The sequence below is a fragment of the Callorhinus ursinus genome, unplaced genomic scaffold (genome assembly GCF_003265705.2).
Source record: "Callorhinus ursinus isolate GAN/ISIS: 27379988/994484 unplaced genomic scaffold, GSC_fseal_2.0 scaffold2, whole genome shotgun sequence".
NCBI classification, from domain to species: Eukaryota; Metazoa; Chordata; class Mammalia; order Carnivora; family Otariidae; genus Callorhinus; species Callorhinus ursinus.
Genome location: NW_027397064.1, coordinates 42,325,237 through 42,349,402, shown reverse-complemented (window position 1 = coordinate 42,349,402; position 24,166 = coordinate 42,325,237). Strand labels below are relative to the sequence as shown.

General features: G+C 37.1%; 1 protein-coding gene across 4 annotated transcripts in view; it reads right to left on the bottom strand.

Moving 5' to 3' along the window:
- HIBCH (3-hydroxyisobutyryl-CoA hydrolase) overlaps window positions 1–24,166 on the bottom strand; it is a 105,195-nt gene that overhangs the window by 21,478 nt on the left and 59,551 nt on the right. For all 4 annotated transcript variants that reach the window (XM_025848622.2, XM_073881284.1, XM_073881279.1 and 1 more), the window contains 3 exons: window positions 14,490–14,568; window positions 7,729–7,874; window positions 4,855–4,941 (listed from right to left, as the gene is read on the bottom strand). In XM_025848622.2, coding sequence (XP_025704407.1) covers window positions 4,855–4,941; window positions 7,729–7,874; window positions 14,490–14,568 — 312 coding nt within the window. The remainder of the gene's footprint in view (window positions 1–4,854; window positions 4,942–7,728; window positions 7,875–14,489; window positions 14,569–24,166) is intronic.

Here is a 24,166-nt window from a genome sequence, read left to right as displayed (position 1 = left end):
TTTTTTTTTTAATTTTTTTATTGTTATGTTAATCACCATATATTACATCATTAGTTTTTGATGCAGTGTTCCATGATTCATTGTTTGTTCATAACACCCAGTGCTCCATGCAGAACGTGCCCTCCTCAATACCCATCACCAGGCTAACCCATCCCCCTACCCCCCTCCCCTCTAGAACCCTCAGTTTGTTTTTCAGAGTCCATCATCTCTCATGGTTCGTCTCCCCCTCTGACATACTCCCCTTTTCTTCCTCTCCTGTTATCTTCTTCTTTTCCTTTTTTCTTAAAATATGTTGCGTTATTTGTTTCAGAAGTACAGATCTGTGATTCAACAGTCTTGCACAATTCACAGCGCTCACCGTAGCACATACCCTCCCCAAAGTCTATCACCCAGCCACCCCATCCCTCCCACCCCCAACCACTCCAGTAACACTCAGTTTGTTTCCTGAGATTAAGAATTCCTCATATCAGTGAGGTCATATGATACATGTCTTTCTCTGATTGACTTATTTCACTCAGCATAACACCCTCCAGTTCCATCCACGTCGTCGCAAATGGCAAGATCTCATTCCTTTTGATGGCTGCATAATATTCCATTGTGTATATATATCCACCTCTTTTCTCACAGAGTGCAGTTTCGTGTCCCCTCACAATCAGGTCCTTCTTATGCACAAGTTCCAGTTGACCAAGTGTGGAATGTACACTTTAGCTCTAGGTATGACTGAATCGTAGCCAAGTGCACCAGGACTCCACATATCCTTGTTTGTTTGGATATAACCCTTTTACTAATAGGACTAAGTCTGAGTTAGTTTGGGGGCAGTTCTATTATGTTATCTTTTTTTTTAAACCAGTGCTCTTGTAGGCTACATTTCTCCCATGCTGTACTTTATAAATTTGGCACTTTGGACTGAAATTCAAAATTTTCACTTCTCTCTATTGTGATCCTGTGATTTAAAATAAGAAATACAGGGGCGCCTGGGTGGCTCAGTTGGTTTAAGCGTCTGCCTTCAGCTCAGGTCACAATCCCCGGGTCCTGGGATCGAGCCCCATGTCGGGCTCTCTGCTCAGTGGGGAGTCTGTTTCTCCCTCTCCTCCCCACTCAAGCTATCTCTTTCTCTCTCTCTCAGATAAAATCTTTAAAAAAAAAAAAAAGCTCAGATATAAAAAGTTTAAAAAAATAAGAAATAAAGTAAGAAATACAGGGAAACCTGGCTGGCTCAGTTGGTAGAGCATGCGACTCTTGATCTTGGGGTTGTAGGTTTGAGCCCCACGTTGGGTACAGAGATTACTTAAAAATAAAATCTTAAAAATAAAATAATAAATACATATTTGGTCTTTGCCCATATATTTGTTCTTTGTTCCTGGCTCACAGCTACCCCAAACCTTGAAATTCCTTTAAAAAGAGCATCTTTTGTTGTATGTTGTATTTGGTCTTTTGTCCCAAAATTAAGGTGAAATGGGCCTTTTGTTATTCATAACAAGCCCCTTCCCATCACGGTTATGTTAACAGAGGTGACTTTTGGAAAGCTCCTAAGAATGGGGCTGGTCACCAGGGGAACCAACCAGTGATTAGAAGAGTAGAACTTTCAGTCCCACCTTCTAATCAAGCCCCATCCCAACACTGCCACCATCTCCCGCCTCCCTCCCTCTACCTCCAGTGAGGAAAAAGGGGTTGGAGATTAAGCTCAATCGCCAATAGCTAATAACTTAACCAACACTGACTATGTAATAAAGCCTCCATAAAAATCCAAAAGGATGGAGTTTGGAGAGCTCCAGGTTAATGAACACATCCACAAGCAGGGAGAGTGGTACATCCCAGCTTCACTGGGACAGAAGCTCCTGGGCTTGAGACCCTTCCAGACCTTGCCCTGTGTACCTTTTATTGGACTATTCATTCATATCCTTTATTGTATCCTTTGTAATAGACCAACAAACATTAAGTATTTCCAAGTTCTGTAAGAAATTCTAGCAAATTATCGAACCCAAGGAAGGGGTCATGAGAACCCCAATTTATGGTCAATCAAAAGTACAGGTAACAAGCTAGGACTTGTGACTGGCATCTGAAGTGGGGTCAGTCTTGTGGGACTGAGCTTAGGTTGTGGCATCTGATGCTAACTCCAGGTAGATAGTGTCACTACCGAAATGAATTATAGGACACCCAGGTGGTGTCGCATTGAATTGCTTGATGTGTAGAAAACCCACACATCTGGTGTCAGAAATGTTGTGAATATGGTAGTATGAGAAAACACAGGGAGTGTTTTTCCCATACATTTATTACCTTTCACACTGATACTATTAAACAGATCACTCTAAACTTGAAGGGGTTTTTTAATCCATATTCTTTTACCTAATTTTTTTCTTAGTTTCAAATCAATTTGATCAAAATGCTGTCAACATTCTCACCCAAATCACTGAGAAAAAAAGCTGAAAAAGGCCAAGATGACTTTATCTATAGACTAATACCCACACAATTAGCAGAACTCTCTGGTAAGGCCCTTCAACTCCCATCCACTCTAATCCATGCTATATTTACCCAACATGAGAGACCGTCAAATGCTTTGACAAAATCTGATGAAATCCTCATGTGCTCTGTGTTCATATTCATTGCACTGAGTATTCAGAGGCTCTGTCAATCCATATTCATATTCTTCAGTTCTGAATAAATTTTTATACTATTTTTCTAAATATTTCCTCCCCTTTCTCTTCTCTGTTATGAATTCCTAATAATTAGATATAGGTCTCTAATGTTCCCTTCTCTCCATTTTCCATCTTATTATCCTTTTTGCCCTCTTACACTTTTCCTCAACCTTCAATTTTAATCTAATTTGTTGTGGGTTTTTTCCCTTTTGTTATCATATTCTTTTTTATTCTTTGACTACTATATTACATCTGTTCTTATTTCACAGATGAAATATTTTCCTCTTACCTGAACATTTACAGTTTTAACAATTATAGTTTTTCTTTCTTTTTTCAAGTTTCCTTTCCCTGCACTGCTTGCTTCAAGTGCTTTTTTTGTTTTGACCAATTTGTTTTTATACTTGGCATAAAAAAATTTTAGCATGAAGTTCTAAAATTAAGTAGCTTTATGTGTAAAGTTGATCACAGTTATAGGACTGTCAATTGTCTGATGCATTATAAATTAAGCAAAGACCTGGATGTTTCGTTGTTGCGGGGCGGGGGTGTCCTCAAATGTCAACATCTACAGGTTTTTTCCTTTTTCTTCGAATGTACTGCTTAGGAGTGGGATAGTGCTATTGACTGTGCCACCCCAAAATTCATGTTGAAACTCTAATCCCCGAAGTGATGGTACTTGGAGGTAGGGCCTTTGAGAGGGAATTAGGTCAAGAGGGTGGAGCCTTTATGATGGGATTAGTGACCTTGTAGGAAGAGATCGGAGAGAGCTCATTTTGCTGTGTGAGGATATAGAAAGAAGGCGTCTGTCCATCTGCAAACCAGAAACAGGTCCTCACCAAGAATCTAATTTTCTGACACCTGATCTTGGAGTTCCCAGCCTCTAGAACTGTGAGAAATAAGTTTCTATTGTTTAAGCCACCCAGCCTATGGTATTTTTGTTATAGTTGCCCAAACTAAGATAGAGGATATTTAATAGTCTGGAAGCTAACTAGGAAAAGAAGCTAGAAGTCTTCCTACTTAGTATGTTCTGCCTCTTTTTAGTAGAGCACTTCACTTCGCCTTCCCCCAAGATCAGCTAGGTCTGTCTGATTTGACCTAAGTAGTAAATTTCTACTCTTTAGCCAAACTATGAAAGGGTGACTGGTGGTACAGAGGGGAGACTTCTGGAGGCCTAACTGCACCTTATAAAAGTTTGCAGGGATCTTCTTGTTTTTCTGCCCATCTCCACATCCCAGTCTTCAGGGGACTCTGGTACCTTACGGGGGGTACAGAGCAAAAACTGGTTTGCTTCTTCCTGGCTTCCCCTACTAAAGGATAAGATATTTCAGTGTTCTCAAATCTAAAGTAGCTGCCCTCGTCCTTCTGTTTTCAAGCTTCCAAAATATTGACATCTCATACCTGCCATTGTCTCCTCTTCTATTTGTGGATTTGTGCCTTTTTTATTCTTTTATTACAATTTTAGTGGGGTTTTAGAAGGGAGCATATACTGAACCCGTCATGTTTTATCAGAAGTCATGTAACATTTTTTTTTAAGATTTTATTTTTTATTTGTCAGAGAGAGAGAGAGAGAGAGAGAGCACAAGCAGGAGGACTGGCAGGCAGAGGGAGAAGCAGGCTCCCTGCTAAGTGGGCAGCCTGATGCAGGACTTGATCCCAGGATTCTGGGATCATGACCTGAGCTGAAGGCAGCTGCTTAACCAACTGAGCCACCCAGGCATCCCATCATGTAACATTTTTATAGATTTTTGGCTCTTAAAAGAAAATTTAAGTTACACAACATAAGTCAGGAATTAAAAGTGAACAATATATACTTTATCTTATATATGATATATAATTTATCATTATGCAATATACTTTATCATTATATTTAGATATGCATCAGAGATTCACTTTAGCAGCTCAACAGTGTCAACATTGAACCATCCATTACAGAAATGTCACAGTGCATTGCAAAAAGCCATTGCAAAGACCAATCACAAAGCTACACGCTGAAATTCACCAGCAATGAGAAGATAAGCTGTGTTCTTGTGTGGCAAAGAAGTCATCTTCTTAGATGGCTATCCTAACAATTCTGAAGCTCTGACCTTCCATCAAGCTTTCAAGTTAATAAATCCCAGCATCTTTATATCCACAAACTATAACATTCACCAACTGCTAATTTTTCAGTCATTTCCCCTTCCCCATGAATTAAAATCTGAAGTTAGAATACTGACAAGATTACCTTTGCATGGTAAGCATCTAAGACATCTGCAATATTTTCTTTTGAGGGAGATTTTAGGGCTAACAAATCTTCTTCTAACATGCCCAACTAAAAGAGGGAAAAAAAGGAAAACAGATTTGAACCCCAATATAAACATGGACTTTTTAAATTTTTTTAAATTTTATTATGTTACGTTAATCACCATACATTACATCATTAGTTTTTGATATGGTGTTCCATCATTCATTGTTTGTGTATAACACCCAGTGCTCCATTCAATATGTGCCCTCTTTAATACCCATCACCAGGCTAACCCATTCCTCACCCCCGCTAGAACCCTCAGTTTGTTTCTCAGAGTCCATAGTCTCTCATGGTTCGTCTCCCCCTCCGATTTCCCCTCCTACTTTTTTTTTTTTAACATATAATGTATTATTTGTTTCAGAGGTACAGGTCTGTGATTCAACAGTCTTGCACAATTCACCGCGCTCACCATAGCACATAGCCTCCCCAGTGTCCATCACCCAGCCACCCCACCCCTCCCACCACTCCAGCAAACCTCAGTTTGTTTCCTGAGATTAAGAAGTCCTCATATCAGTGAGATCATATGATACATGTCTTTCTCTGATTGACTTAGTTGACTTAGCATAATACCCTCTAGTTCCATCCACATCGTCGCAAATGGCAAGATTTTGGTTTTTTTGACAGCTGCATAATATTCCATTGTATATATATACCACACCTTCTTTCTCCATTCATCTGTTGATGGACATCTTGGCTCCTTCCATAGTTTAGCTACTGTGGACATTGCTGCTATAAACATTGGGGTGCACATAGCCCTTCAGATCACTACCATTTGTATCTTTGGGGTAAATACCCAGTAGTGCAATTGCTGGGTCGTAGGGTAGCTCTATTTTCAACTTTTTGAGGAAACTCCAAACTGTTTTCCAGAGTGGCTGCACCAGGACTTTCTTTTAAAGAAACCTTATACTCTTTTTAAAAATACTTGTCTTAAAATTATGATGTGCTCTCTTCAGCTGAATCAGTGAAGGAAATTTTCTCTGAAGTTGAATGCACACACATTCCCACACAGCAAATGTTGCCTTGCAAGGAATTAGATAAAGATGGAAGAAACTAAAGAGGAGAGACATTCATCTTTGTTTCTCTCTATTAAACACTTGAAATGCAGTACTGCAACAAAGACCTGAATTATAAATTTTATTTCAATTAATTTTAACTAAAATTGCCACATGAGACTAATGGTTACTATGGTCAGTGCACAGCTCTATAATATAGCCACACTTAATCTCCATCTATATCCCTCACATACTATTCTGTGCTCAGCCAAATGGGACTTTTTACTGTTTCCAAAACATAGCTAAGCTTTCCTGCCCACTGGCTTGCTCATTACATGTTTCCTCTATCTAGAATGCCTTTTCGTGACAATATTCATCTTAAGGCCCAGCTGAACTGCAATCTCTATGAGAAAACTTCCAGCCTTTTAAGTTTTCTCTCCTTTCAATCCATTGAGTACTTTCTCTATATTCAGTTGTTACACTTCTCATATTCTACTTTGTCAGATGAGACAGATGGTTATTTACCTTTTATCTTTTGTACCCACCTCTAGTCTCAACCCCAATATTCAGTACTCATTTCTGTTATCCTGTACAGGCCCTGTGAATGGCAGTCTACACATTGTAGAAATTATTACTGAGCAGGCTGACGAAGGGAATTAAGTTGTGGATCAGCGCGCTCTCCCATCCTTAACTAAATTCCACTCTAACAAAGGGTGTCCCTCCAGAGTACATAATGGGAGTCTCATGTTTGCTTCCTCTTACGGCTCACGGGAAGGATGGGACAGACACCTACTCAGTGTGACTGTGGATGTCCCTAACATGGAGAAAGATCTGAAACTTCAAGCAATGTGATAGAAGGTTCTCATACTTTTTTGTAACATTCCTCCTCCTATCCCAAAACGTCCCTCTCTCAAGATCAGATATCCATTTGGAGATCTATGTGCTTCCTCCTAGAAAGCTAAGTTCACCCCATACTTCCAGATATGGAACACATTAGCAAGGTAGATTAGTTAATGTAGGTTAACTGGCTCATGAGTTCAAGGGTAATATAAGCCAGTTCAAGGAGAGTGAGCTCCCAGTTGAAGCAGAATAAATCCCAAATTTCTTGCTGTAAATTCTGAGGCAATGCCACCTTGAACTGGATTTTCTGTTACATTGACCACAAAAAGATTCAACTACTATGGTAGGAACTGCCATCCCCATATAGAAATGGGCAAACTAGGGGATAAAGAAGCTAAATTCAAGCTAGTATTTAAACCTAAGCTGTCTGTCTGTACATTCTTTGCCACTGTGCTATTCTGTGCTAAGAAAACTGTTAAATTTTCTGTTAAAAAAAAAAAAAAGACAAAGCTAAGTAATATGTGTCCCTTGCAACAGCCTTTAGAAAAGTTTTTAAGACCATATTTTACAAATGTAACTCTTAAACACACTAGTAGGGAAACTCACAACCAAGAGAAACTTTCAAAAATGTTTTTGTAAAATAAAAGCCTATCTTTTTATATATAAATTTAGATTCTTATATATTAGATTTTCTTAAAGTAGGTATTTTTTTAACCAAAGTGTAACTATTCATGAAAAAATATTCACTGGAGGTGCCAGGCAAAACAGGCCTGAATCCAGACATAATTATCTCCATTTTGCACATGAGGAAACATGATTGAAGAGCTTAATTATCTTTCCAAAGGTCACACAACTTTAAACAGTAGATCCCGGATTCAGACCCACATCTAACCAAAAGCCTGGGATCTCAACCACTTATACTGCTTTCCCGTGCAACATGAGTTATTCCAATAACACAAAATGCAATTATCCAAATAATTACCTTTTCAGAATCTACAAAATGTGTAGCAATTCCTGCTGCATACACATCTCTTCCTTTCAGCCTGAATCCTGTTAATGCAAGGAAGTAACCAAGTTTTCCTCGAAGTCGTGGCAAGAAATAACCTCCACCCACATCAGGGAAGAGTCCTGTATTAAATAATGAAAAGAGATGATAATGATTCAAACTAAAAAAATGAATATAACTCTTTACTTGAGATCAAATGGCCATTTCTATCTAGTATTTGAATCTATACTAAAAATATTACTAAGTACTTTCCAATGCAATCAATATCACAAAAGACTTGCTATTAAATTGTTCTGACTTGAGTATTTTTCAAAAATTTCATGCCTCATTTCTATAGAAGTCAATAAAGTATTTGATGGCATAACTTTTTATATATAAGTTGTACTCATTAAATATTACCTAAAATTTCCTTATCACTATTTTTAATAATCTCTGAAATAGTAAACAATGAAAATGAATGATTGAACACTACATCAAAAACTAATGATGCACTATATGTTGGCTAATTGAATTTAAATAAAAAATTTTCTTTCAAATAAGAAAAAATATGCATAATCTAAAGCTATATTATGTGAAAATTTGTTACCATTCAAATCATAGTCTATTCTGTTAATTAACATTCAAGATATTTAAAGTGATGCAATAACCTTTAGTCCTACACCAAGAATGTTTATACCTAATAAAATCACTTGCATCTACTCTTTTCTTAGCCATCTTTTTTTTTTTTAATTCCCTTATTCTCTCTACTGGTAACAACTGAAAATAGCATATATGCAAATACTTGCCAGTACATTACTTTTTGGTATTTAAGAGCTCCTTAACCAATTGTGACCCTCTAGTTTTAAAATCCAGATATCTATTCTAAGATTGCTTCATTTAATGAAATTGAGATAAAAATACAAGCATTCAAATTCTTTCCAGTTCTACTTGACAAAAAGTTCCTAGACTTGAAAGAATTAGCAGCATTCTACTGTAAATATTTCTAAGCGCCTCAAACAAGATGGGTCTAAAATTGAATTAATGACTTCCCCCAACTCCTATCATCTGTCTCCTAGTATCACTTACCTCAAAAAGTGCACAACTATCCAGTCTTAACATCCTCTTCTCACACCACCCTTTTAACACACACCAGTGACTATGACCTATTGATTCTTTCTCCTGAAAGTTCTCCATACAATAGCCAGTGATCTTTTTAATAACATAAATCTTGATAAGAGTGTTGCCTTCTACTGCTTCAAACTATGCCATAACTACTTCTATTAGATTAAAACCAGCATTTTATCAAAGTCTTCAAGGCCCCCAATCACTTTTTCAAGTACATCTCTTACTACTCATTTACTACGTTCCAGCCTGTCTGTTCTTCTTTCGGTTCCCCAACATTCTACACTCTACATGCATTCTACACTATATACTACCTGCCCCACAGCCTCAGCAGCACTCTGCCCAAGGGAAAACACACTCTGTCCTGAAATATGTTCCTCTGTTCCAGGGTACTACATTCTCTCTTTTTTGCCCCTGTCTCAATGGCTGCTTCTTTCCATTCCCCCTTGCTGGGTCTGCTTCCTTCGCCTGACCTCTACATGCTGCTGTGCCTAGGCTTGATCTTAGGCTATCCCTACACACACATTTCCTTAGCACTTATGGCTCTAGATAACATCTATATGCTGATAAGTCCCTGTTAGGACTGAATTGTGTCCCCCATAAAAGTTTTCACTTTATGAAAAACTGGATGCTAATAAATTGGACAAATTTCTTAAAAGATCCACCCTACCAAAGTTTGTGCAAGAAAGAGATAATTTGAATAGCCCTACATATATTAAAGACTTTAAATTTGTAGTTGAAAACCTTCCCCCAAAGAAAAGTTCAGGTCTAGATGGCTTCATTGATGAATTCTACCAAACACAGAAAAAAATTATACCAATTCTACAGAAACTCCTCCAGAAAATGAGGCCAGCATTACCCCCATACCAGAAGGAAGCAAGGACATTACAAGAAAACCACAGACCAATGTCTTTCATGGACACAGATGCAAAAATTCCAAATAAAATTTTAGTATATCAAACCTAACAACATATAAAAAGTATAACACCTCATGCCAGAGTGAGATTTATCCTAGTAATGCAAGGCTAGTTTAATGTTAAAAAAATGAAGCAAAGCAATTCACCATGTTAACAAACTAAAAAAGAAAAACCAATAATCACCTCAACTGATGCAGAAAAGGTTTTAGCTTTTTAGATTCAAAATCCATTCCTAATAAAAACCCTCAGCAATTTAGAAATAGAAGAAAACATCTTCATCCTGATAAAGGGCACCTATGAAAAACTTACACCCAAACTCCCACTTAATTGAAGGACTGAATGTTTTCCCTCAGATCAAGAACAAGGCAAGAATGCCCACTCTCAATACCTCTATTCAACATTGTATTGGGGGTTCTAACCCAGTGTAATAAGGCAAGAAAAATAAAGAGTATCCAGATTGGAAAGGAAAATGTAAAAGTGACTTTATCTGTAAATAATGTAATTATTTAAACAAAAAAAAAAAACCTAATACAATCTACAAAAAAAAAAAATCCACTAGAACTAATAAATGAGTTTAGGAAGTTTGCAGGAGACAAAGTCAATAGAGAATCAATTGTACTTCAGGTGGCAGTTCACGATGGTGGCTTAGGAAGACCCTGAATTCACCTTCTTCCACAGATACACCACATCTACATCTACATATACAGCAATTCCTGCTGAAAAAGAACTGAGAACCAATTGAACAGCTTCTGCACAAAAAGTGATAGGGGGAACCACATATACAACAGCAGGAGAGACAGAGATACAGGCAGTAACCACAGGAACACCACTCCCAATGTGATGCCTTACAGTAAGGAGGGATATCACTGAGGGGCCCCTGCACAGACTCACCGACTCTGGGCACAGTGGAAAAAAACAAAACAAAACAAACACAGCTGTTTAAAGAGCAATTAGAATGTAAGTGAAGAAAATCCACTTACTAACCCTGCAGCATCCACCAAATGGGCAAGGGACTGCTGGAACTCTCTGGGGTCAGAGATGCCAACAAGCATCACATTTCACATTGCACCCCCCGTTCCCCCCAACCCAATCCACCTTCACAGTGCAGACAGGAGCAGGGTCCAGGCACTCTAGTCAATCTATAGGGCTGCCCTAGCAAGTCACAGATCCCTAGCCCACATGAATTCTAGCTATCTGCTGAAGGCGCCCACCCCATCCCCCCACCTGTCCTGTCAAGGTAACCCCAGAGCAGCATACTCATGGCCCATCTCTGCTCCAGCTCCAACCAGCCAAAGCTGCCAGGCATACCAGTCTATACAGAGGATGCTCCTGCTCAAGGCTACTCCTTCAAGACTAAGAGAGGTAGGTAGCTATTCTAATTCACAGAAACACACATAGAAAGTCAAACAAAATGAGGAGACAGAGGAATATGTTCCAAACAAAAGAAGATAAAACCCTAGGGAGGGAAAGAAACCTTAATGAAACAGAGATAAGTAATTTATCAGGTAAACCACCTGATAAAGAGTTCAGAGTAATAATCATAAAGATGCTCACTGCACTTAAGAATAAAGGAACTTCAACAAGGAGTTAGAAAATATAAGAACCAGAGCTGAAGAATCACTGAAATGATACAGAAGGACAAATCAGCATTTAGCAGACAGAATAGTAGAAATTACCTAATCAGAACAGCAGAAAGAAAAAATAATTTTAAAAAATGAGGGTAGCTTTAGAGATCTCTAGGAAAACATCAAGTGTACATATATTCACATTATAGGGGCCCTAGGAGAAGAGAGAGAAAGGGGAAGAAAACTTATTTGAAGAAATAATGGCTGAAAACTTCCCTAACCCATGGAAGGAAACAGACATCCAGGTCCAAGAATCAAAGAAAGTCCCAAACAAGGTGAACCCAAAGAGACCCACACCAAGACATAATAATTAAAAGCAGCAAAACTTAAAAAATCTTAAAGGCAGCAAGAGAAAGACAAATAGTCACATAAGAGGGAAACTCCATAAGACAATCAGCTGATTTTTCCCCAGAAACTTTACAGGCCAAAAGAGAGTGGCAGAATATATTTAAAGTGTTGAAAGGAAAAAACTTACAACTAAGAATACTCTATCCAGCAAGGCTATCATTCAGAATTGAAGAGGAGATAGAGTTTCCCACACAAATTAAAGGAGTTCATCACCACTAAACTAGCTTTACAAGAAATGTTAAAGGGTGGTCTTTTTTTTTTTATTTTTTAAGATTTATTTATTTGAGGGACAGCAAAAGCAAGAGATATCATAGAGGGAGAGGGAGAAGCAGATTCACCGCTGAGTGGAGAGTCTGATGCAGGGCTTGATCCCAGGACCCTGAGATCATGACCTGAGCCAAAGGCAGATCATTAACTGATTGAGCTACCCAGGCGCCTCAAGGGTCTTCTTTAAGCAGAAAAAAAAAAAAAAAAGGCTATAACTACAAATAAGAAAACATATGAAAGAAAAATATCTCACTGGTAAAGGCAAATATATAGTAAGGCAGGGGGATCAGCCATTTAAAAAGCTAATATGAAGACTAAAAGACAAAAATAGTAAATCAACTGTAACTAGAATAAGTAGTCAAGGGATACACAAGGGGCGCCTGGGTGGCTCAGTCGTTAAGCATCTGCCTTCAGCTCAGGTCATGAACCCAGGGTCCTGGGATTGAGCCCCGCATTGGGCTCCCTGCTAGGCGGGAAGCCCGCTTCTCCCTCTCCCACTCCCCCTGCTTGTGTTCCCTCTCTCGCTGTGTCTCTCTCTGTCAAATAAATAAAATCTTAAAAAAAGAAAGGATACACAAAATAAAAAGATGTAAAAATAGAACGTCAAAAGGAGGGGGAGGAGTAAAAATGTGGGGCTTTTAGAATGTGCTTGAACTTAAGTGACTATCAACTTAAAACAGACTGATATATATATATATCATATCATACATATATTTTATATATATACATAAAAGACAAAGACTGCTATATATATATATATATATATATATATATACAGGTTGATATATGTGAACCTCATGGTAACGTCAAACCAAAACCCATAACAGATATACAAAAAATGAAAAGAAACCCAAACATAAGAAAACCATCAAACCACAAGGCAATACACCAAGAAGAAAGGAACAGAGAAGAATTACAAGAACAACCAGAAAACAATTAACAAAATGACAATAAGTACATACCTATTAATAACTACTTTTAACATAATGTATTAAATGCTACAATCAAGACATAGGTGGCTGAAGGGATTAAAAAAAAGATCCATCTATATGCTGCCTAGAAGAGACTCACTTCAGATCTAAAGGCACACACGGACTGAAAATGATAGTCCATGCAAATGGAAAAGAAAAGGCTGGTGTAGTGATACTCATGTAAGACAAAACAGACTCTAAAACAAAGACTGTAACAAAAGACAAAGAAAAGCATTACATGACGATAAAGAGGTCATTCCAAGAAGAGGATATAGCATTTATAAATACTTACACACCTAACACAGAATCCCCTAAATATATAAAGTAAATATTAACAGACCTAAATGAAGTAATACAATAATAATACAGGACATTAATACCCCACTTACATCAATGGATAGATCATCCACACCGAAAAATCAACATATTAGACCACATGGACTTAGTAGATATAAAAAGAACATTTCTTTAAAAATGCACATGGAATATATTTCATGATAGATCACAAGTTAGGCCACAAAACAAGTCTCAATAAATTCAAGGCAATTACAATCATATCAAGCCTTAACTGTATGAAACTAGAAATCAATTACAAGAAGAAAACTGGAAAAAAAAAAACCACAAACACATGAAGACTAAGTAACATGTTACTAAATAACCAATGGGACAATGAAGAAATCAGAAAGAAATTTTAAAAAATTCTTTGAGACAAATAAAAAGGAAATTCAACTTTACAAAATCTAGTTGAAATTGACAAGCTGACTCTAAAATTCATATAGAAATACAAAGGATCTTTATAGCCAAAACAACCTGGGGAAAACAACAAAATGAGAGGATTATTGCTACCTGATTTCTACAATAAAGCAACAATAACCAAGACTGTAGTGTTGGCACCAATATAACACATATAAAGGGACAAAAGCCATCAGTGGAGAAACAACAGCTTTTTCAAAATGTAGTGTGTGAATGACTATATCTCCATGTGCAAAATAATAAAATTTGATCTATACCTTTGATCCACATTTCACACCATGTACAAAAATTTCAAAATGGGGGCACCTGGGTGGCTCAGTCGGTTAAGTGGCCAACTATTGATTTTGGCTCAGGTCATGATCTCAAGGTTGTGAGATCAAGCTGAGCATGGAGCCTGCTTGGGATTCTCTCTCCCTCTGCACCTCCCCACCCAACTCAGGCACACTCTCTCTCAAAAAAATAAATAAATAAATAAAAATGGATCATAGATCTGAAAACAAGACTATTTTCTCCTAATAATCTTTTATCTAAAATTAATGACCAGTGTGTTAGTGTTGCCAGTTAAATATTCTTTTGTGTTTTCAGATACAATTACTGAGCTAATATAACTTTCAGGTATCTTCCTAATTTCTTTTTAAGAATTCTTTCATTGCTGTATCTCAGCAAGATTCCATCAATTTCTTTAACGACAGTGTAATCTGAAATGCATCCAAAGATAGTTCTAGATGTGATTATGAGAAATTGAGGGTTTTTACCTATTGCTGTTTCTGGCATCGCAAAAAGAGACTTTTCAGTAGCCACTCGGAATTGCCCATGAACTGAGAGACCAACTCCCTAGGAAAATAAGGCAAAAAGTTGTTTAAAAATACTGTAAAAATATATATATATAAGCAAACTCATACACACACAAACATTTTAAACCAAGTAAACTATCTTTATATTCTACAAGAACTTCTTTTAGGAGACACACTGGAGAAAAACCCTAAAACACATAATTTCAGGAGTACTAGACAAAAAATATATGCGTATCCCTGGTATCGGGAATAGATCTGTTTTAGCTAAGATGTTTTCAATCAGTATTTTGTGTTACGCTTAATGTCTTCTTCCCCCAGTCCCTCTCATTTCAAGTCCAGTACAGCATTATAAAACAGTGACTGTTCCCAGAACCACTGAGTGTTGTCTCCAGGGGAACCAGTCATCAAAAAGAGCACAACCAAGCCATTCTAGCTAATTTCAGTGGCTTTGAATAGCAATAGTAATACATTTATTCACAAATTTCATCATTTATTACACATCATTTATTACACATTATTACACAGTTCATAACATTAGTAACATCATTTTTTTCAGATACAACATTTAACAAGGCCAACCATACACCTCTTAAAAACTGGTTACTAAACATAAGTTTTAGAAAATAAGATTTGGCTGAAAGTCTCTATCTCTAATTTGTTGCATGTCACTGAAAAGGGAAAACTTAATAGTCATCTTTGAATAAACATATCTGAAAAAAACATATTTGAATAAAATGAAATAAGAGGCATACACGTGATGACAAAGTATCCAGTTAACACCAATGCTCACACTGTAACAAGCATTTCCTATGTTATGTTCTTTTCACATTATTCAGAACTTCTGTTAGACTGTTTTAGTTCTTCTCATTCTTGATCCTTTTTAACCAGTGTAGTCTATCTTTGTCAGCATAGTATTAAATGAGTTAAAAACGTATAAAGTGTTTGGGGCAGTATCAGGCACTTCAGAGTTCTGTAAGAATTAACTAAATAGAAAGGGCCTCATTTGTATCTGGTTCTTCTAATCTTTCATTACAATTTCTTCAACTCTTTCAAGTGTTTTCATACTCAGGTCAGCCATTTAAAAGTTCTTGAAACTCTTCCCACATTGGGTGTAGAGATTACTTAAAAAATAAAATCTGTAAAAAAAAAAAAAAAAAAAAAAAAAAAAAGGATGGGGGTGGGGAAGCACCTGGCTAGCTCAGTCAGTGGAGCATGTGACTCTTGATCTTGGGGTTGTGGGTTCAAGTCCCATGTTGGGTTAAGTAGAGACTACTTAAAAATAAAATATTTAAGAATAATAATAAAAAAAGTTCTTAAAACTTTAAAACCCTCTTAAGAAACACTAAAACACACATGCAATTTCTTATAAATTTTATATACTATATGCTAAGCTTAAATTTTAGAAGACCATGTAAATAAACATTAAAATGAATAAAATTCTTCAGCCACTACCTACATCTTTTGGTGTCAACACTTATAAGTTAAAACCACAGTGTTTGATATTCTTCGTACAGGCAAATATCATGTTATAGGTATTCTATTATGACACATTCAACTGACAATACTGACCCAAATTTGACTGTATATACTTCAAGATTATGAAATCTTAAAAATTTTAATGAAGAGAGCATTACTAGTTTTAGTATTAATTTACTACATTATTGGGCGCCTGGGTGGCTCAGATGGTTAAGCGTCTGCCTTCGGCTCAGGTCATGATCCCAGAGTCCTGGGATCAAGTCCCGCATCGGGCTCCCTGCTCCTTGGGAGCCTGCTTCTCCCTCTGCCTCTCTCTCGCTCTCTCTCTCTCTCTGTGTCTCTCATGAATAAATAAATAAAATCTTTAAAAAAAAATTTATTACATTATTTTAGAGGTCCTTGATTCATATTCTTTTAGTTTGTCACATTGTAGCTCAAAGTTATTAATGTTCAGGAATGTCTTGCTAAGAACTTAGAGTTGGACTAGATTCTCAGTTTTCCAACTTTGTTCTTTTGAGTCCTAGGGCTCAGAATTGCCTCCCTGGGGCTGCATAGTCGGTAGATCTCCAGGCCTCACAGACTGACCCTGCTTCAAACCATACTCTTCTGGTCATTGCCTCCTACCTCTTTTAATTAACTCTGAATTCCACAAACAGGAATGACTATATCCCCCTTTACCAAATATTTACATATAAAGGTAAAATCTGACCACAACCCCAATCCTAGTCTCCTCCCTCTTTCCAGAGAAACAGTTATTATTAATTTGGTATGTAACACTTCAGATTTTTCCCTATGTATCTCTAACACATATTTGAACAAATGTGGATATTTATCTGAGACACAAACACACACTTCAAACTCTATTCATAGCATGCAAGGCTCTACATAGTCTGGCCCAGGCTACCTCTACTCTACCTCTACCACTACTCTTGCCATGCTTATTCCAACAACCATAGTGACTTCATGCCATTTCTCCAAAATTCCAAGCCTTTATAATTTCAATTAATCATACAATCTTAAAGTGAGGAAGACACACTGAGAGAAGGCCACTGTCTGCCCCATCACTGCCCTTTCTCTACCCAAAGACGCTGCCCTTCCCTGAGCAGTTGCTGAACTAGGGATGGGCACCCAAGGGTAGCCAATCGAGGCTAACCAGAGCTGTAAGGCCCAGGGAGCAAAGGGAGAGAAAGAAAAGCACGTTAGACCAGATTCTCACTTTCAGGTATTTAAACTAAAACACGGTGGGCTGCTGTGAGTCAATGACAGCCAAAGCTTAAAGGTCATTTGAAATTTGAGCCAAAGAAGACATGACAGCCAAGTTAAAGCAGAAATTATACAGGGTGATGATGAATAAACTGAGAAGGCTGCATGCAGCCCATACAGGACAGAGAAAAAAGCAAACCTACAAAAAACAGCAGAAATAGCTTGCAGTTCAATTTTCAGGAAGACAAGCAATGCTGCCAGTTTTTATCTATGGATTCCCATTTGATCCCCACACTTGTCTAATAACTGCTCCATTCTCTTTTCCAGATCTGAGTCCATGTTCTTTTCAATTAAAAAAGTCTCTTGCTACATTTTCAATAAGAACCAGATCTACATCCTGTCATACTTCAGCATCACACAATATAAGCTGCCTTGTATGCCTTTTCCTGCTAACACTGCTCATCCCAGACAAGTCACTCCATTACATCTTCTGAAATTCTCCTTGTTTGACAAGATAACCACTTAACAGCCCAACTTCTCTATAGAGGGCTTTTATCTACTTCCTGAAACCAAAAGAGAAATTTATGAGCCCCATATTCTTTGACATAGAAACTACAGATCCTATATTCACTGATTCAGTTCTTTATCTTGTATTACATAATATTTTGTTTCACCCATAGCTGATAAAATGAATGAAATCAAAGACTTCAAGATTTTAGGAAGAATTTATTAATAATAAGCTTTCAGAATAAGAGATGCTTGACACAAGTACCATTAAGAGCCAATTTTAAAAACCTTTTAATAAAGAGGAAGGCTGGAAAAAATGCAAGCCACTGCACGAGGTACTAAGAATATAAATGCTGATCAGCACTGAAAAGGATGTAGCACCTTCGTGGCAGATTCAGATATAATTTTTGTATCTTATATAAAAGAATCCATTACAGGTTGTTTACAATAAGTCCCCCTTGAAACTTTCAAAATTTAATGTTACATACTTTTTAACCATTAACCTGAGCTGGTACCCTTTGCTAGACTAAAACGGCTTCAAAGTCTTCAAATTTTATTGTATTAATGGTTATACTACATAGATTTATTTCCCAAATGTAAGATGTCATTCTAATTCCTAATTCTCCTCAAATACTCTCCCTGCATCCTACCGAACCCACTATTCAAATCTCATTTCCTTTAACTGGATATCTCAGGAACATTTGGCAGAGTTGCTTAGTTCCTACTTCAGGAAACACTTCGCTTGACTTTAGACACCATACTCTCCTGGTTTTCCTTCTATCTTAGTAGTTGCTCTTTCTTTTCTCCCTGACCTCCAAATGTTGATCTGCCCCCACCAATGATCAGGTGTCATCCCTCTACTCCACTTCACCTGCACTCTGTTCGTTCTACATTCACCTCCTAGATGATGTCTTCCAAGAGTCCAGGAACTTAAGCACCATAACATTAATGATTTAAATCATTTCCCTATCCTGATTTCTCTAGAATTTTATATCTACCTGCCTACTTAATGTCTCCACTTAAATATCTAATATCTTTCTCAATGTTCATACATCAGATGTAAATCTCTTGGTATCTCCTTAAATGTGCTGCTCCCTTAGTAAACAGCACCACCATTCACCCAGCTTCTCAGGACAAAAACCTCAGCATCAGCTTCTTTCTTTCTGATCTCCCAATCTAATCTATGAACTGGTCTTTACAGCTCTAACCTCAAAATATACTTTGGATCGGGCCACTGTTCACATCTCCACTGTTACAACCCTCATTGAAGTCACAAGTATCTCCTGCCTGGGCTAGTCCCTCTTCCTGTTATCCTTGCCACAATCCATTCTCTACACAGCAGCCAAGTAAGCTTATTAAGTGTCATTCGGTTAAGGTTTTGTCCTGCCCAAAATTCTCCAGTGACTTCCCATTACATTAAAATATTACCAAAATTCCTCCTCGTGGCTGATAAGGCCATGATCTGGTCTCTTTCTAGCTCCCTGATCTTGGAGTTTACCATTCTCCACTTCCCTCACTTGCACTCAGGTCTGCCACATTGGCTTTTTTTTTTATGTTAGTCACCATACAGTACATCATTAGTTTTTGATGTAGTGTTCCACAATTCATTGTTTGCGTGTAACACCCAGTGCTCCATGCAGTACGTGCCCTCTTTAATACCCATCCCCAGGCTAACCCATCCCCCCACCCCCTCCCCTCTAGAACCCTCAGTTTCTTTCTCAGAGTCCATAGTCTCTCATGGTTCGTCTCCCCCTCCAATTTCCCCCCTTCATTTTTCCCTTCCTTCTCCTAATGTCCTCCATGCTATTCCTTATGTTCCACAAATAAGTGAAACCATATGATAATTGACTTTCTCTGCTTGACTTATTTCACTTAGCATAATCTCCTCCAGTCCCAACCATGTTGATGTAAAGGTTGGGTATTCATCCTTTCTTGTGGCTGAGTAATATTCCACTGTATATATGAACCACACCTTCTTGGCTTTTAAAAAAATTTTAATTGACATATAATACACATTCAAAAATATACAAATAGTTGCAAATGGTAAGTATACGGGTCCAATGAATTACCCCAAAGTTAACACACTCATGTAACCAAAATGTAGATAAAAATTATCAGAAATTATTTTATGTGCCTGTCAGTCATCATTCCCTCCATCCTTCAGGCAACCACTATCCTGACTTCCAACAAAATAAGATTTATGCTTTCTTTTTTTTTTTTTTAAGATTTTATTTATTTGACAGAGAGAGACATAGCAAGACAGGGAACACAAGCAGGGGGAGTGGGGGAGGGAGAAGCAGACTCCCCACAGAGCAGGGAGCCTGATGCGGGGCTCCATCCCAGGATCCTGGGATCATGACCTGAGCCGAAGGCAGACACTTAACGACTGAGCCACCCAGGTGCCCCAAGATTTATGCTTTCTGATTTTATCTTGATATAATTAGAATCATTGAGTATATACTATTTATCTTTCAGTCAACTCTATGGGAGATTCATTCATGTTGTGTGCAGCAATTTTTTTCAACATACAGCATTCCTTTGTACAAATAACTTATTGATCTATTCTACAGTAAAAAGCTAGTTAGGTTTTCTGGCTTGGGGCTACTGCAAATAATGATTCAATGACCATTCTCATGCATGTCTTTTGGTGCATAAGTGCACACATTATGCTTGGGTATATACCAGGGAGTAAAACTACTGGGTCAAAGGAAACTAATTCAATTAACTTTTAAAAATAACAATTTTCCAAAGCAGTAGTACCAATTTTCTACTCAAACCAGCATTATATGAGTTTGTTACTCCCCATCTTCACCAATACTTGAACTTGTCTTTCATAATTTTAGCCATTTTAATGAGTATATGTAAGTATTTCATTGTGATTTCAATTTCCATTTCCTTGACTAATGCAGTTGATTGTTCTATTTGTTATCTGGATATCTCTGTAATATGTCTACTCTCATCTACTGTTCATTTTTCCACTGGATTTTTGTATGGACTGTAGAAATTCTTTATACTTTCTTGATAGGATTCCTTTCTCAGATATATGCATTCCAAGACTTATTTTCCAGTCCATGGTTTGCCTTTTCATTCTCAAGGATGTCTTGGAATGCACAGTTCTTAGTTTTTAAGTCTAATTTGTCATTTTGTTTATGGTGCATTTATGTACTATTTAAAGTAATCCTTCCCGGGGCGCCTGGGTGGCTCAGTTGTTAAGCGTCTGCCTTAGGCTCAGGTCATGGTCCCAGGGTCCTGGGATCAAGCCCCGCATCGGGCTCCCTGCTCAGCGGGAAGCCTGCTTCTCCCTCTCCCACTCCCCCTGCTTGTGTTCCCTCTCTCGCTGTGTCTCTGTCAAATAAATAAATAAAATCTTTAAAAAAAAAAAACGTAATCCTTCCCTACCCTCAAGGCACAGCCATAAATATATGTTCCAAACATTCAGAATTTTCTAGTTACTATTATTGATTGCTAGCTTAATTCCACTGGGGCCAGAGAACAGTCTGTAAGATTAATCCTTTTATGTTGAGACTAATTCTGTGGCCAATTTTGGTAAATGTACCATTGCACACATGAAATGAACATATCTGCAATTACTGAGTACATGTTAATTGAATCAAGTTTATTGGACAATGTTCAAATTATGTGTATGCATGAAAAATATGTGTGTGTATATATATATGTACATGTATATATATATGTATATATATATATACACACACTTACACTGAGCAGTTGTCTGCTCCATTATTGAAAGAAGCATGTTAACTCTTCTCCTGGGATTACGGTTTTGTCTATTTCCCCTTAGGACTTTCTACTTTTTTGCATAGATCCAAACATTTTTAAATGTTTGACAATATAACACAAGAGTTATTTCAGATAGAGGTTTGTTCCCACAGTTTCTCAGTTTTAGCACTACTGTCATACTGTATGCTTTGGAACTCATTAATTCAGTTCATCTAGCTTCATATTTAGTTATAAACTGAGAGTTTCAAACAAATATTTATAAACTTTCTACAGTCGATTGAGGTCAATAAAATTTTCAGAATCTGACCTCAGTGATCTTTTTGACTTTTTTTTTTTTTTTTGAGAGAGCACCCAACTCAGAGCTCTATCCCACCACCCTGAGATCATGACCTGAGCTCAAATCAAGAGTCACATGCTTAACCAACTGAGCCACCCAGGTGTGCCTGACCTCGGTGATCTTAAGAGGGTGAAGATCTGAACAGAGTTTAACAGACTGAATTAAGCCCTCCTTGCTAAGGGAACAAATAATGGAATTTAGGGCTTGCCAAACTGAGCCTCCAAATGCTACACCCTAGGAGTTAGAATGCCCTGAATTCAGACCAGCCCTCACTTGGAGTGAAGCTCAGCTACAAATCCCTCCATTCCCAACTGGATCTAGATGATCTGGAATTACTAATGCCCTCCGCCTAGACACCTACTAGAAACAAAGGTACTTCCTTGGAGGCAGATAATGCCATCCTAGGGTTCAAATAATCAGAAATAACTAGTACCTGATTCGAAATAATCCAACATATACCACAGGGCTAACACCAAAGAGAAACAATATACAACAGAATCATAGGGCATACAAATTTAGATTTATTAGAGCTAACCATTTTATAACTATGGAATGTCCTTCTATATTAAAGTTTGTCATAAAATTTACCTTATTTGTTCTTAAAATATATCAGCTTTCTTTCAGTTTACTGCTGGTATGGTATCTTTCTATTTTACATTTAACTCTTCTGTTCCTTTTATTTATGGTGTCCCAAGCACTCTGACATTTTTTTTTTTTGGACATTCTTTACTTGTATTATTAGTAAACAATCATCACTGCAGGACTGAGCTAACATTGAACTGATAAAGTAAAATTAATTTGATCCATTTTTATAATCTAGTATAAAAATTCTAATCTGCATAAACAAAAAATAACTAAAGTATATGAATGTAGTCAAACTCACACTGTCACAAGAATGACTATGTACTTAATTTTTAACCCTTAAAGTTAAAATTTAGGCAATCTAAGGCTGTTTTTTTGTTAAGAGACACAGATGAGTTTTTAGACTATTCAGTAAAGGGAAAAGGCTGGTGTAGCTTTATTTAAGACTTTAAAAAAGATCTTATTATAATTACTTTAAAAGCACAGTTAAATCCTTCGAAATTAAAATATGTTAATTACCCACTAGAAATAAGCATCATTTCTATATTTCCAGGTAATATACTATTTGAAACAAAAAGCAACATTTTAAAAAATGGATAATTATGAAGATTTTTTTAAAGATTTATTTATTTATTTTAGAGACAGAGAGCGAGCGAGCAAGCTCACGTGCGTGCTCCCCATGTGCGGGGGGTGGGGCAGGGAGGAGGAGCAGAGGGAGAGGGAGAGAATCTCAAGCAGACTCCCCACTGAGCCCATGGACAGGCTTGATCCCATGACCCTGAGGTCATGACCTGAGCTGAAATCAAGAGTCAGATGCTTAACCGACTGAGCCACCAAGGAGCCCTGATAATTATAAAGATATTTAAAGTTAACTTAAGATATAGTCAACCATGCCACGATTTATATTAATGACAAGATTAATCCCCCAATAAGCAAAAAGGACACATGTGGAACAATTTAATTTGGTACTTGAAAAAGAAATATTCCAGATAACAATATTGGATCAGTGTTAAATTTCTTGATTTTGGTGTCTTCTTAGACAATACACACTGAACAATTTAACAATAGTTATCACGTCTTCAACTTTCTCTCAAATCGTGAAAAAGAAATTCTTCATAGATGTAGGAGAGAGGAAGAAAGAATGATAAAACAAATGTGAAAATAACAGGGAATGTGAAGAATATATAAAAGTTCTCTGTACTATTATTGCATCTTTTCTGTAAAATTTGAAGTTGTTTCACAAAAAGGTTTTTTAATTAAAAAAATAAAAATTAAAAATAAATGTTACAAAGTAAACAGAGCCAACAACCACAGTTAAGAAAGCAACTAATTCAGAAAGGCATACAACAGGGAGATGTGACTAATGCTTACACAAAGAGTCATGGATTTAAATTCTAATCAGGGAGAATGAGTAAGCTCCTGCCCAGAATGAACACTGCATCACAGTATCAGTTATGTGAGATTCCTCACTCATCATCATTCAGGATTATAAACAGTGCTTTGAAATAGGTACACATTTTTGTTAGAAATTCAAATAGGTTTTCATCATACATTATTTCACTACAGTATAAAAGTTAATATCATAACTATAAAGTTTCATGTCTCTGTGGGACCACATGCATTAGATTAGCAGTCTGATCAGCAGTCTCCACAGTAAAAACAAAGACTTTATTATGCTTCTCACATTAATATTAAGAGGCTAGTATTGCATATTAATGATACTAATATACTGATTATATAATGTTAATGTATTTTAATAGACTGCAGAGATCAGCACTAAACAAAAATTTCC